The 14,622-nt window shown below is 39.4% G+C and overlaps 2 protein-coding genes across 6 annotated transcripts in view; one reads left to right on the forward strand and one right to left on the reverse strand.

The window, feature by feature from the left end:
* DGKH (diacylglycerol kinase eta) overlaps nucleotides 1-14,622 on the forward strand; it is a 213,284-nt gene that overhangs the window by 184,112 nt on the left and 14,550 nt on the right. For 2 of the 5 annotated variants that reach the window (XM_079778514.1, XM_079778512.1), the window contains exons 26-30: nucleotides 3,980-4,085; nucleotides 5,005-5,097; nucleotides 8,374-8,493; nucleotides 8,799-8,907; nucleotides 10,328-10,458. In XM_079778514.1, coding sequence (XP_079634640.1) covers nucleotides 3,980-4,085; nucleotides 5,005-5,097; nucleotides 8,374-8,493; nucleotides 8,799-8,907; nucleotides 10,328-10,458 — 559 coding nt within the window. The remainder of the gene's footprint in view (nucleotides 1-3,979; nucleotides 4,086-5,004; nucleotides 5,098-8,373; nucleotides 8,494-8,798; nucleotides 8,908-10,327; nucleotides 10,459-14,622) is intronic. The other 3 variants (XM_079778516.1, XM_079778513.1, XM_079778515.1) reach the window with 3 other exon arrangements.
* On the reverse strand, nucleotides 1,927-3,747 carry LOC307103939 (HIG1 domain family member 1A, mitochondrial-like). Its single transcript, XM_079778518.1, has one exon. The coding sequence runs from the start codon at nucleotides 2,717-2,719 to the stop codon at nucleotides 2,438-2,440; it is 282 nt and encodes a 93-aa protein (XP_079634644.1). The 5' UTR covers nucleotides 2,720-3,747; the 3' UTR covers nucleotides 1,927-2,437.

Consider the following 14,622-nt stretch of genomic DNA (forward strand, 5'->3'; position numbering starts at 1 on the left):
TTGAAATTATGACATGTCTTGGTGTGGGTCTTTTGGGGTTGATCCTGCTTGGGACTCTCTTTACTTGCGTAACTTTTATCTTTCCCATATCCGGGAAGTTTTCTGTCATTATTTCTTCAAATAGATTTTCTAATCCCTGCTGCTCTTCTTGTCCTTCTGGCAGCCCTATTATACGTATGTTACTTCGTTTCATGTTGTCCCGAAGCTCCCTTAGGCTTTCCTCCTGCTTTTTAATTTTTTTCTCCAATTGCTGTTCAGCTTGAGCTTGTTTCTGTACCTGATCTTCTAACTCACTAATTCGGTCCTCTGCTTCTTGTAATCTACTGTTGAAACTTTCCATGGTGTTTTTGATTGTAGCTATATCACTTTTCATTTCTTCCTGATTCTTGCATAAGTTGTTGATTTTCTCATCCATCCGATGTATAAATTCCATGACCATTACTCTGAACTCCTTTTCGGTCATGTTGCAAGCTTCATTTTCACTAATTTCCTTTCTTGGCGACTCCACATTTTCTTTCCTCTGTGAGTTATTTCGTTTCCCCATTCTGGCTATTACCAGAAAGCTCAAGCTTCTGTTTGCGTGGACCTGGGCCGTGTGCTGTGGGGACTTCGCTCCACCCTAGTTTCACTGAAGTGCTCTGACACTAGGACGTGTGACTGTCTTTGGTTGGTGGGAACCAAACTTGCCCAGGATCAGTGTCCCCAGTGTTCCGTGTGGTCTCGTGTGCACATTTAGAATCAGGGGCCCTGTCTGCACCACACTGTTGGTATGTGCCGAGAATGAGATCCTTAGCATGTGCCAGGAGTCAGAGTTTCCCTGTGTCTGCACCAAGACTCGAGTGTCAAAGTCTCTGTTGCCTTGTGCGGTTTCTCGTTGAGAATCAGGGTCCCTGTGTGTGCACGCACCAACAATTGGGGTCGCTGGCTCTTAGTGTGAATGCGCTGTGAGTCAGGGATCCCAGGCAGCTGTGTCCGGCGTGCCAAATTCCCTGAAGTGGGGCTGCGTCCTGTGTGTGCTCTCTCTACTGAGCCAAACCGGCTAGAGCGCACATTCTTAAAAACCTGAAGGTGAGCCGGCTCAGTGCACTCTCCCAAAGTCCCAGAAGGGGGGCGGAGTCCGTCCTGCGCGCCAAATTCCCCAAAGGGAAACCCCTCTGTGCACGCTTTTAAGAATCTCCGAAGGGGGAGCTGTGCCCCGCGAGCCAAATTCCCCCAAATTCCCCGAAGGGGAGCCCTCTGTGCGCACTGACAGATTTCCCCGACGGGGAGCTGCTTCTGTCCCGTGCGCGAGCGCACGCCAAATTCCCTAAGAGGGAGTGCGTCCCTGCGCAAAGCTCGGCAGCTTGGGCCAGGGGCGGGTCTATCAGTTACTATGGCGCTGTCTGTGCGCGCGCCTGTGAGCAGCTTGGGCGAGGGGCGCGTCTATCAGTTACTATGGCGCTTTCCGCACGCCTGTGGGCGCTCAGCAGCTTGGGGGAGGGGCGGGTCTATCAGTTACTATGGCGCTATCAGCGCCTGCGAGGAGGGGGATAGGCTCTTTGACTCACGGAAATCTGCCGGGAAGTCTGGATTCTTGTTTGTTTGTCTGAAGCTGTGATAGCAGTTCTCTGTCCCCAGTGGCTGCAGGGTCCTGGTTTGTGTCGGAAGCCAGGATCCGAGTCTCGGGCAGCTCTGTTTCCCAAGATGGCGTGGTCTCTGCGTCCGCACCAGCCGCCGAGAAGTGTCCGCTTTGTGCGCGGGGCTCCGCCGTCTAGGGCTGCCCTGTTCGGGAGCCCCTTGGAAGACCTGCAGAATCTAACTGACCCTATCTCATACACACACACACACACCACACACATCTACACTCTCCTCTATGGGTTCCTCACTCACACTCTCTCTCTCCCTACCTTCCTGCCGGTCGCTATCTTTTTCCAGGATCTCTCAGTTGTGGGGGTTTGTAACATTATATGCCATGCACTGTTCTGAAAGGGTTCTTTAAGAGCCAGTCAGCCCTAAAAACTGAAGTCCTCATTCAGTCCAAAAGGCAGGCAGAATAAAGTCAAAGTAACTGGGGCAAATAGGATTCCTACATAACATCAAAAGCATGTGAGATTCTGCAGCAACTGGGAGTACTTCAAGATTGGCATGTTGTTCTTGCTTAGAACTAATTTCACCAGAAGAGTTTAACAAGGTGGACATTTTACCACATCAAGTGCATTTAAAATGACATGTTTCTTATGTGCTAACCTGACTCCCCTGAATGACCTCGCTAGTGAACTAGTCACTAGTAATTTAGTCACCTGGGAAATCAAGCCTGCAAAATAGGAAGTCAATATTCAAATTAATGTGTCATTGTCTGACCCTCTCAAATGATTTATTTTCAACATAAACTTATAACCTCAATATGAGATGTCTAACTATAGCAAACACCACCAAGACCAAGACAGCATCTCTTCTTCTATGGTTTAGGTTTTGCCCAGAATTCCTTATACATGGAATAGCCCATACCAAGAGTCATTGTAGCCACAACAAAACCTTGGGCTGCCACACGCATGTGGATCAGGTGAAGGGACATTTTAGTATCTCCCCTGTTCTTCAATTTATATAATCCATATGCAACGATTGCTCCAAAACCCGCCATTCCAATAGGGACAAATGGTGCCTCTTTAGCTTTTCGGATAAATTTAGACCCCTGACCTTCATCATATGAAGAAAGAGAAACATCTGTGTTGGATGACATACTGATTGAAGAATCTTCCAAACCCAACGGGACCTCTCCAACTCTAGCCGGCTTCTGCCCCTGCCCGCGCGCGCCGTCGGGCCGTCTTTTACTCTTGATTAAACTATGTAGGACTTCTATCTCATCTTTGTTCTACCCTTTCCAGATTGAAAATCATTCTCCTTGAAGATGTGAGAAGCAAAAAGGGTTTGAATAGTCTTGCCTTCTTGCTCATCTGAAAACCTTACATCATTTTCTAGTAGTTGGAACTTTTCCTCTATTCTCTTCTTTGGCTTTAGTGCCCTTCAGGATTTTGTCTTTCTAGGACTATTCTTGAAGGTTTTAATTCCAGAGAACAGTGGCACAACAGTCTTTGGAGCTGGATAGACATAGATTCAAATCCTGGCTCTATTACTTATTAGCTTTGTGTATATTACTAAATCTCTCTGAGCCTCATGTCTTCATTAAGTGGAGAAAATTAATCACAGCTACCTTTTAAGTTGTGAATATTAAATTAGATAATATATATAAAACACTTAGCATATAGATGATAAATATGGCAATGTTCTTCCCCTAATCTGTTGTATTTGTTCCTGGTGGAAGTTTCAGTGAATAAAAGATACGTTTCTACTCTCCATATTTGGGACCCCTCTCACTTTCCAATGATACTGCAAAATGAAGTGTGACTATATTTTGCTTTTCCAAATAGCACTTCAATATATTTATCTCCTTTTCTAAGCCTAACTTTTTATATAAAGACTAGAGGCCCAGTGCATGAAATTCGTGCATGGGAGGGTGGTCTCTCAGCCTGGCCTGCGCCCTCTCACAATCCAGGACCCCTCGGGGGATGTCTGAGTGCTGGTTTAGGCCCCATCCTGTAGTCAGACATCCAGCAGTCGGACATCTCTCTTGTAATTCGGGACCCCTTGGGGGATGTCCAACTGCCAGTTTAGAGCCTTCTGGCCAGGGCCTTCCTTCATTCCGCACCACCCTAAAGGTCAGCGCATGTCATAGCGAGCAATCAAACTCCCAGTCTCTCGGTCGAACTCCTGAGGGGACACTTTGCTTATTAGACTTTTACATATATAAATTTTGGGGGTTAGTATTCTTTGTTTCAATGGGGTTTGAATTTTGTAAATCTACCCTGTGCCATTCATAATTGAACATTAAAAATTTTCTTAGTGACCTTTATTATATTTTTAATCTACCACTTCTACACTTCAGAAAAATCAGCAATGCTCAAAACAGTCTTTTGTTCATTTGTTTTGTTTTTGCTCTCAGGATTTGTGATGCAGCCACAATCCACTGTCTCTTGGAGCAGGAACTGGCCCACGCTGTGAATGCTTGCTCCCACGCACTGAATAAAGCCAATCCCCAGTTCCCAGAGGTGAGGAGCTAATGGTAAATTCTCATTCCACAGAATTTTTTGGTGTTACATATATTTTGATTCTATAGAAAGTGCCATGCCCTTTGAAAGAACATGATGTAGTCTATATGAATCTTTGCCAGAAACTTATGGTAAATTTGTGGCCAAAATTTTTTGTTTTTCTTCTCCCTGTCATTTTTCCATTCTTGCTCTTACATCTCTTTTTTTTTTTTTTTCTATTTAACTTTCCATCAGTTGTCACCTTGCTATCTTCCTTCTATTCTTTCTCCCTTTAACTACTACCATTCTTCCTTATTTCCTATTTTACCTTCTCCCCTACCCCTAGATATAGAGCAAACTTCTGTCATTTCCCCCTTCAATTTTTTAATGTAGAAGTTAATAATAGAGTGGATGTAACTCCCTTGAAATGTGATATATTATAAAAGGCTATATAATATATAGAAAACAGATAGCATTATTTTATTAGTTTAATTATTCAATTAAAGTTAACTATATTAATATACAAATAAGTGTTAGTTTTTCAGGTTAAATTCTAAAAAGCAATCTGGTTGGAACTACTGATAGTGAAATTCATGGATGGAAGTAATTATGATCAGATAATACCCCTTTTAAAACATGATTTTCTTTGACAACTTCTTTATGGGAATATGTATACATTGTTGTCACATATACGTATTTGTACGTAGGAGATATGGTCCTGGGTGTATTCACTGTAGTCGGTGGATACAAGAATTAGAAGAGTAATTATGCTGACAAACGTGACCATGAAATTGTGCAATTATAATGGAATTTTGGTAGATTTAAAAAATATTTGTGATGTGAATTTAAGTTGGAAGAATAAAATTGAAAATATCTGTTAATGATTGAATTCCAGTTTAATACAGAACTACTTGTTTTTGATTTTTTTTTTTTTCCCTAGAGTCTTACGAGAGACACTGCCACTGAAATAGCCATCAATGTGAAGGCACTATATAATGAAACGGAATCTTTACTGGTTGGCAGAGTCCCTTTGGTAAGGAAAAGAAATGTTTGATCACATAAGAATGATGATACATGTATGGACCTTACCTTCATTAGGGAATCATGCATTTATCAGATTCTAATGCAAAAGCAGCCTTCTGGCCCCCATCCTTAGAGCTTCCTCTTTACCTGGCTTTTTCCTTCAAGAAAATATATGGCTCACCGTGGGAGTTATGATCCAGGCCTACAAGAGATTACTCCTCACATAGCCAACATATGTCGATGCAATCCTGCTCTGCCCAGGTTTGAGAGACATGAGCTTTATAAAGTGCAGTAGATATTCCTCAGGTATCATTAACTCATTATTGCAGAAAAGTAGAGGAAGTCATAGGTTTGTTCTCAAAATTAACATTAAAACATGATTAGTATGATTTTGTATATTTGCTTAAAAGACGACACTTTCTAGACTTAGTGTTTCAAAACTAAATTTCAAGAATTAGCCGTATCCCTAGGTTAACTCAGATTGGTGCTGCACATCAGGTTAGACCAAGTCTGAATCTGACCACAGTCCATGGACCTCACATAAGTGCTAGAAGACCATAGATATTCTGTTTGGTTTGCCCAGAATCCTTGCCTTGTCAGCCTTGATTCTCTCAGTGTTTTCACATGTTCCAGCATGTTGGGTCTTTTCGCCACCTAGTGTTCACTTGTGGTTTATTCACACATGCTGTTGGAACTATGTTCTTCCTGTAACAGTTCTGATTAATGGATAGGTGATGATCTTAAAACATTTCTCTTGACTATAATGTTATCTCTTGTTTTATATTTAAATATACACTTAAATAAAAGTGATAGTAAAATTCATAGTATCTGGCACAGTGGGAAAATGGGAGGTGTGCCCTATAGCTTAGCTAACTAATAAGTGACTGCAGTTGGAATTTCTGTTTGATTGGAGTCCAGAAGAGTGTGGCCCTCGGAGCATCCTTTACTCTGAGAAGAGGAGCTAAAAGGCTGCATGAAGTTCATTGCTCTCACCTACCTCCTGAGGAAACTGAAATACAGCTTCCTTAAGGCAAGAGGTGACTGCTTCTGCTGTGGCCATGAAGAATAATTTTTAGGAAGAAATATTGGTTATATCTTTTGATAAAAACAGTGGGAATCTTCTTTGCTATTCTTCATGCTTCTATTATTAACCAGAATCTTCTTGCTCCTCTTCTAAAATTAGTCCCATAGGAAGTCCAGTGAGCTGGATTTGGTCCCAATTTTTAGATGGAGGACGCGTATATTTTTTTGTGGTTGTTGTTATTTGAAGTACACTTAAGGTAATTTCTGGTTGAGAAGAACTAGAAGCATAACTTATTCTGTATTTTAGTCCTCTATACCAAAACTATCCATTAAGTGTTATTTGGTTAATATTTATCAGTTATGTTATTTTAATATATAAGGACTTCCCTCACTTTCAATTCTTCTGTCACTGCCAAAAATGTATGTTTGGTTTAAAATGTTAACCACTAAATTTTATCAAATTTACTTTAGGCAATATTGATATCACAATAAAGAGAATCATATTTGATAGCAACTGAAGTTTACTGTTTATCTTGATTCTAGAATAAATATGTAAATATCACCATTTTTTCAATTTTATAAGAGAGATATTCTTAGACTAAAAGGAAAGTGGTAAATTTTATATGACAACCTGGAGAATCTCTATTTTAGCTTTATTTCTTGAGAGAGAAAGGAAGTGAGAGAAATTAGATAGATAGATTAAAAGAGAAAGACAAACATCGATTTGTTGTTTCACTTATTTATGAATTCATTTGTTAATTCTTGTATGTGCCCTGACTAGGGATCGAATCTGCAACTTGATGTAGCGAGATAAGGCTCTAACCAACTGAACTACCCAGCCAGGGCCCTCCATATTTTTATTAACTACTAGAAATGGTAAACCTTAAATAACAGAGAGGGGAAAATAGTGTCCATCTATACTAATAAAAGCCTAGGTGGTCCTCGCGCCCTCACGTGAGACATCATCACAAGATGGCCACCACAAAGTTGGCACCAGTGGGGGTGATCAGGCTGGCAGGGGAGGGCAGTTGTGGGCAATCAGGCCGGCAGGGGAGAGCAGTTGGGAGCAATCAGGCCTGCAGGGGAGGGCAGTTGGGGGCGATCCAGCTGGCAGGGGAGGGCAATTGGTGGCGATCAGGCCGGCAGGGGAGGGCAGTTGGTGGTGATCAGGCCAGCAGGGGAGCAGTTAGGCATCAATCAGGCTGGCAGGCAGAAGCAGTTGGGGCAATCAGGCAGGCAAGCAGTAGGAGCCAGTGGTCCCGGGTTGTGAGAGGGATGTCCGAGGGGTCCCAGATTGGAGAGGGTGCAGGTCCAGGCTTCCTCCCCACCCCTGCACGAATTTCATGCACCGAGCCTCTACTAATAAATAACAGTAACATTCTCTCTGAACTTTCAGTTTAAAATTCTGTGAACCTATATGTGTTACTTTACAATTTCAAAGTAATTTATAAAAGTTACTGATTAGCTAGAAGAGACCTTAGAAATAATCTAGTCATATTCTACTGTTCATTGAGGGCGAAACTAAGACTCCTAAAATCAATGGACCTTCCCTTGGTTGCAAAGTTAGTAACAAGTCTGGGACTAGCAATCAGTCACCTCCCTTCTTGTTCTGTACATAATAGTGTTTGTTTCACCTTCATTTATTTATTTATTGAATTTATAAGTGCTTTCTAATAACTGCTTTGAATGGGTGGATAATAGGAGACCATTTAAATTCTTGTTGAAATTTCTAAACCCTCTTCCAGATTACAAGCCATTTAGCTTTTTGCCTTGCCCTGATTTTTACAACATCTTTTCATCACAAATTTTTCTGAGGTTTGTGGGTTGTTGTTTTTTTATTAAACTTATTATTTTTATTCTCCAGGAGATTTTTGTACCAAGCAGTTCTTTTTATATGATCTATTTTTTTGACCAATTTAAAAAATATTATCATTTGTTCACATAGTGATCTATGTAAATCAGAAGGATTTTTGCCACAAATAAGTAGAGTAATCAGATTACTCACTAGAGCAAAAGTCACACTAGTTACTTATATCCTGGGAAATAAGGATAAATCTTTCCAGGTCTTTTTCAATGAACCCCGTATAAGATTATTTGTTCTTTCCTAACATTCCTTTACATTACAAACAGCTACAGCAATAACAACAACCTAGCCTAGCCTAATAAGCGACGAGGGTGTTCATTATCAAATAAAATAACTTACTGTTTTTGAGGTTGGGCACTGAGCCTTGTTTTGCTTTGTTTTTGATCTGCTGGTACCCAGCAGCTGGAATCCCCACACGAGGAGCGGGTGTCCAGTGCCTTACACTCTGTGGAGGTGGAGCTGCAGAAGCTAACAGAGATCCCTTGGCTTTATTACATCCTCCACCCAAATGAGGATGAGGTATGTAGAACTCAGCCTGTGTCCAGATCCATGTCAACCTGATGATGATATCATTTGAATCCATCTTTTGCAAAAAGAGAGATTCAGGGGAGAATAAAGTTTGAATATTACTTTTATGTGAACCAAGGTAACGTGGGAATCACTACATTTTCAAGTAGTATATGACAGCATGAACTTCTTTGAAGACATTATCCCATCAGCAATGCTTTTTGTTAATAACTGAGTCCTGTGTTGTCTCTAATATTCGAGTGGGTTTTCTTCCCTTACTGTCCTGAGAAAATTCTCTTCTTGCTCCACTCGAACAGGAGCCGCCTATGGATTGCACCAAGAGAAACAGCAGAAGCACAGTGTTTCGCATAGTGCCAAAATTTAAAAAGGAAAAGGTTCAGAAGCAGAAGATAAGTTCACAGCCTGGTAGGTGGTCCACAATGGGAGGGAAAGTATAGCATCACAGAAAAATAACTGATTACAGTGATTCCACTAAGGTGATGAAATGCTCTAGATAGTGGCAATCATTGTTCAACATGTTGAATGTACTAAATGCCACTGTAAAATGGTTAAAATGGGGAGTTTTATTTGATGTTCATTTTACTGTGATAAATTATATTGTACCTAAAATATGTCCAATATCAGTAGGAATCAGTAGTTATGAAACACACAAGACAATGCAGTGGCTGCTGGTTTGCCTTACTTGGTTTGGTGGCTGTCAGTGCACCCATGTAGATGGTTCTCTGTCTCGCTCACCAGCAATTCAAGGCCTCGGCATCTAACTTGTTTCTCTTCTTCAAAATTCAAAATCTAGATCATTTTGATAAATGGAACATAGAAACCTTCATCTTTTCCTTTAGCTTGCTAAATATATTTTCTACCTAAAGCTCTATATTTTCTTTCTCCTGTTTTAAGGACTTACTACGCCATTTGGCAATCTACTGTGACATTTGCATTCTCAAGCAAAGATTAAATTCTCTTTGAAGTTGTCTTTCTAGTTCCCTTCCCACCTTTCCCTAGTGCTTCCATTTAACGCTATGCTAGTGCTAAAGCAACTTCAAGTTCTGTGTATATGATGGTAGGCGCCTTTCACAATCAAAACAGTTTCTAATTTCTCTGAGTCAGCTGTCACCTTGTCAAAAGTGATATATAACCTGATTTTTGACAATCAAAGAGCAGCTATTAAAGGGCATTTCAAAACCAAATATGGCAAATAAGTAGGCTTTTAAATGGCAAATCAATGTTGAATAAAATGTGTAAAAGAATGATTATACATATTGAAAAATAACCGACCAATTAATCTTAGAGTAGTGTTGACCATTTTTAGATGATGTTAAATCAGTTTAACAGTACATTTATTTTTATAATTATCAATAGTAATAGAATCAATAAAGGCAGCACTTGAAGTCAGCAAGACCTGAAGCAGAAGTTTGTGTAAAATTTAGTACCCTGTGTTAGATTTTAAATTTTAATTAGCATTTGTAGCTAATTAAACTATAACTAGTTGCATATATGATCTTAAGGAAATCAGAATTTATTTAGACCTTGTACTACCAATCCCAATTATGAGAAATACATCTTCTGTACATACTGTGTAGTTGGATGGCTTTAAGGAGGAAATTGAGCTAACGCTGAGGACACAGGTGCACTGCAGTGAATGTCTTTGTGATCCTTATGTTGACTTGCATGGGGAAGAAATGGAATTGTAGTTTTGTTGAAACACCTTTAACCTTTCCCTTCGCTAGCACTGCTGCTGTACTCTGTTTGCATCTTCTTTGGCCAACCTTTGCTTTGTAATGCATTGAGCATGTAGAAATTAAGGGGGTTTTGCTCTTAACTTTGGTAGTTCAGAAATGGGGCACAGAGGAAGTTGCTGCTTGGCTGGATCTGATCAATTTGGGAGAGTACAAAGAAACCTTCATCCGTCATGACATCAGAGGGGCTGAACTTTTGCATCTGGAAAGGCGAGATCTTAAGGTATTTCCTTTGTGCTACTCTTTGCTCTTGAAAGTTTTTCCTGCAAAACAGAATCCCTCCTCCTGTGCCTCTCCTGTTATGTGCTTATAGCTTGGCTTATGTTATGCAAACGTGCAGTAATTTAATATGCATTGTCCTGTTGTCTGAATTCCTTGTATGCTTTTTAAACAAGAATGTCAGCAATATTTTCCTGTCAAAATCTTACTCCGGCTATTATAGCTAAAGCTTAGCATGACTTTAGTAATGTTTCTCTGCATTCATTGGTATGGCTGTCCCTATATGCTAATATTTTTAAATGGATGATGTTTCCATTTGCTCACTCTACTGGATTAGCATGAAAGGTGATAATTGTTGCTGAAAATAACTTTAAAAATCTAATATAAGGCTAACAACTAAAAATTAACTCAAAATACCAATAACAAAGCCTTCCTAATGTATGGAACTACGAGAGACCTGTAGCAGTCCTGTGGTTTTTGCATTTCTAAATAGATGTCAGAGGAACAACTAGACCAGTAAATTCAAATTTCTTTCTATGACTTATTAAAATTGTATTCTCCTAAAAAATAAATGTGTTTTATTTAGTAACTGAAGTAAAAATTATGTCTTTTGCTAGAAAGCAGCTCAGAGCCTATTTGTCATTTATGATGGAAAAGGAAAATCATTAATTCATGGTCTACAGCAATTCCCTTTCATTCTATTGGTAGAGACTCAACAGTAAAAATGGCCAAAGTAGCCTCTTGGGTCCCAGAGTTAGGAGTAGGGTTTGTCATGTTTTATTTTTTCACCACATGTTGCCATTTTAAAATTTCAAGGTGCTTAATAAACAAGTGACAAAGCCTTCAGTGTTTGTTGGAGTGATCCCTTTCCTGTAAACCAAGTTCTAAAATTCTTGATACAGTTAGTTCCTAACAAATTCATGAACTGTGTCTTTATGTATAAGTACATTAGCAGACATTTTTGAACAGATAAAGGGTAATGTATAGTTGTTTAGAATGCAGAGTCATATAATTTTAGCATAGTGACAGACATTTATACCTAAACATTTTTAGCCCAGAATAAGCTATATATATAAAAGCCTAATATGCAAATTGTCCCCAAGGGAGTTCAACCAAGAGACTGATCACTCACTGTGATGTGCGCTGTCCACCAGGGGGCAGCACAGAACAAAGGAAGTCCCTGGCCAGCAGATGGGGAAGGGAGGCCCTGGCCTGCAGCCATAAGGACGGCCCCGATCGATCGGCCCTGATGGCCATCCCGGCCTAGGGACTCTACCCATGCATGAATTTCATGCACCGAGCCTCTAGTAATAAAATAATAGATTAATTAATTTCCTTAGTTGAGAGTCCCAAATCTAGAACACAGCAAAAGATACGGTGTTACTCATAAAGTAAAGGTTGGCTTCAAAACTTGAATGTACACAAAAAAAATAAATGTGAGGGATCGTTATTTCCAACTTATTTATGTAGCTTCTGATATTCTCAGCAGGCAGCAACATTTATTGAATAGCTACTGATTAATGTTCTACCACCTTCCCTGGGTGGTATCTGCCATCTAGAAGTTTGCATCTCATTTGCCATGAATAAGCATCGTTCAAGGACAAGACAGTGTGTGGGTGTGTGCATGCATGCACGTTATATATGTGTACATAGCAAACACATATAAACATGAAAATACACACACAGTGAATGAAGCAAATATTTGCAGAATGGAAAAAAAAAAAAAAAACCCAGCATATACTTATACTAAGTCAAAGTTAGAGTGGAAGGACCCGACTAGAAAAAAGAATAAGAGCAAAGTGTAGATAGTCAAGAATTATTTTAGTAAACATTCTCTTCAGCTTTCATGGGACCTTTGGTTCTGTTTTGTTTTTATTTTTAATATAAATAACATTCTTTCTTAAAAGTTTTCTTTTATAAATTTGCATTGGTAGTTCTTTTGGTTCTAAAACAGAGTGTGGGGAAATGGGAAAGGAGAAACATAGTTTTACAGAAAGAGCCTTCAGTAGAACAAAACCATGAAGGTAGAGAATGAATTGCCTTGGGTCTCTGGAGACCCCGTTGTAGCTGCCAGAAACAGCAGACCCTTCAGGATCACGTCTCTAAATGTGAAGGATTTACTGTCTATGAATATATTATATCAGTGGTTCACAAGTTTGTATTTCCAGCCCTGACCTCATTTGTGAACTTTAGGATTATTCTACTTGATACTTGGCCATCACACAGGGATGTCAATTTTTTTTTTCAATTTTTTTATTAAGGTATTATATGTGTACATATCTTACCATTGCCCCCCAACACACCCCACAATGTCAATCTTAACATGTCCAAAACTAAACTTTTGAGCTCCTATCCCACTCCCATTCTGCCCCTTCTCCAGTGCTCTTAGTAAACCACCCTTCTCTCTCTCTCCAGGTGCTTGAGCCAGAGAAACCCAAGGTCATACTTGGCACCTTCCGCTTTCTTATCCTTTCCCCCTAACTCATTAAGCCCGTCACAAAGTCAGGTTGCTTTCTCCTGTCCTTATCCTACTCCATGATACTGTACCCTCTGCCTGTGTAAGGTTAGTGGCTCCCTGGCTCTTCCTTCCACTGCTACTCTTGCTCTCTCTCTAGCACATTATCCCCATTTCAACCAGAGTGATAATTTTAACATTAGACATATCACTTTCTGCTTAAAACCTTTCAGTGGCTTCTCCTTTCTGTTGGAATGAAGACTCACATCTTTGTGAGGCCAACAGGTTCTGCCTGTTTGTTTAACCTGCTGTGGAATCACTGGCCCCTTGCTTATTTCATTTGTTTAAAAGTAATAAACTCATTCTCACCTTAGGAGTGTACCTTCTGGTAGTATGCTTCTCCTCCTGACCCTCACCTGGCTAAGTCCTGCTCAGATCTTGGCTCAAGTGTTACTTCCTTATCACCAAAACAACTAGAGATAGCCATGTGACCGTCTAAAGGTGACAAAGGAAGACAATTCCTAATGTGCTTTAACAGACAAATAAACAGATTGCATTATTTTTATTCCTGGAAGACAGTAGGAAAAACTGATAGACACCAAAGAAAAGGATGAAGACACAGTGGTTTTTGTTTGGTTGGTTCTTGATTGTTTGTTTTGTGTGTGTTTTTCTATTTGGAAGGTTGTTGTATGTGTGGCTAGAAGGGTAACTCAATATCTACAAAGCATGCTTCTGCAAAATTAGGCCTATTAATCCAAAGAAAGCAAGAGCCAATAATAAAGACTGTGAAAAATAAATTATGAAACATATAACTAATATCAGGGCATAACTTTGTCACAGCCTACCTCCTAGAAGACATGAAAGTACTGAACTCAAACTAAAGAAAATATAGCTAATAAGTTAGTGTAGCTCTATGGAAAACATTCATTTCATTATACTGCAATAGTAATTTTGAGTAGAATCTGGCCCTCTCAAAGTTTGTATTTTTGAGAATACAATGTGCATATGGCCTGAAATAAAATATTTAGTGTTAAATATATATTTTTTCAAAATGTAATAAATTTTTTATTACAATTTACATTCAATATTATTTTGTATTAGTTTTAGGTGTATAGCGTGGTGGTCAAGACAATCATATACACTTTACAAAGTATAGCCCTTCATATTTTTAGTACCCACCTAGCATTGTACATAGTAATTACAGTATTATTGACTATATTCCTTATGCTATACATCACTGTGACTATTTTGTAACTATCAATTTACACATCTTAATCCCTTCACCTTTTTCACCCATCTTCCTAACCCCTCTTCCATCTGGCAACCATTAGTCTTTTCTCTACATCTGTGAGTCTGTTTCAATTTTGTTTGTAAATTAATTTTGTTCTTTAAATTCCACATGTAAGTGAAAGTATATGGTCTTGCTCCGTCTGACTTATTTCACTTAGCCTAATACCCTATAGGTCCATCCATGCTGTTGTAAATGGTAAGATTTCATTCTTTTTTATGGCTAAGTAATATTCCATTGTACATATGTACCGTAACTTTTTACCCACTCATCTATTAATAGGCACTTGGGTTGCTCCCCCACGTAACTATGTTATCACAAAGCATAAAGAATATTATACATTCCACTCAAATCAAAGAATCTGAATACAACTGTAAATGCAATTTAATCTTCCTCTAGGATTTGGCCTTGCTTTTGTTATTTTA

Source organism: Cnephaeus nilssonii (genome assembly GCF_951640355.1).
Source record: "Cnephaeus nilssonii genome assembly, chromosome: 8".
Taxonomy (NCBI): Eukaryota; Metazoa; Chordata; class Mammalia; order Chiroptera; family Vespertilionidae; genus Cnephaeus; species Cnephaeus nilssonii.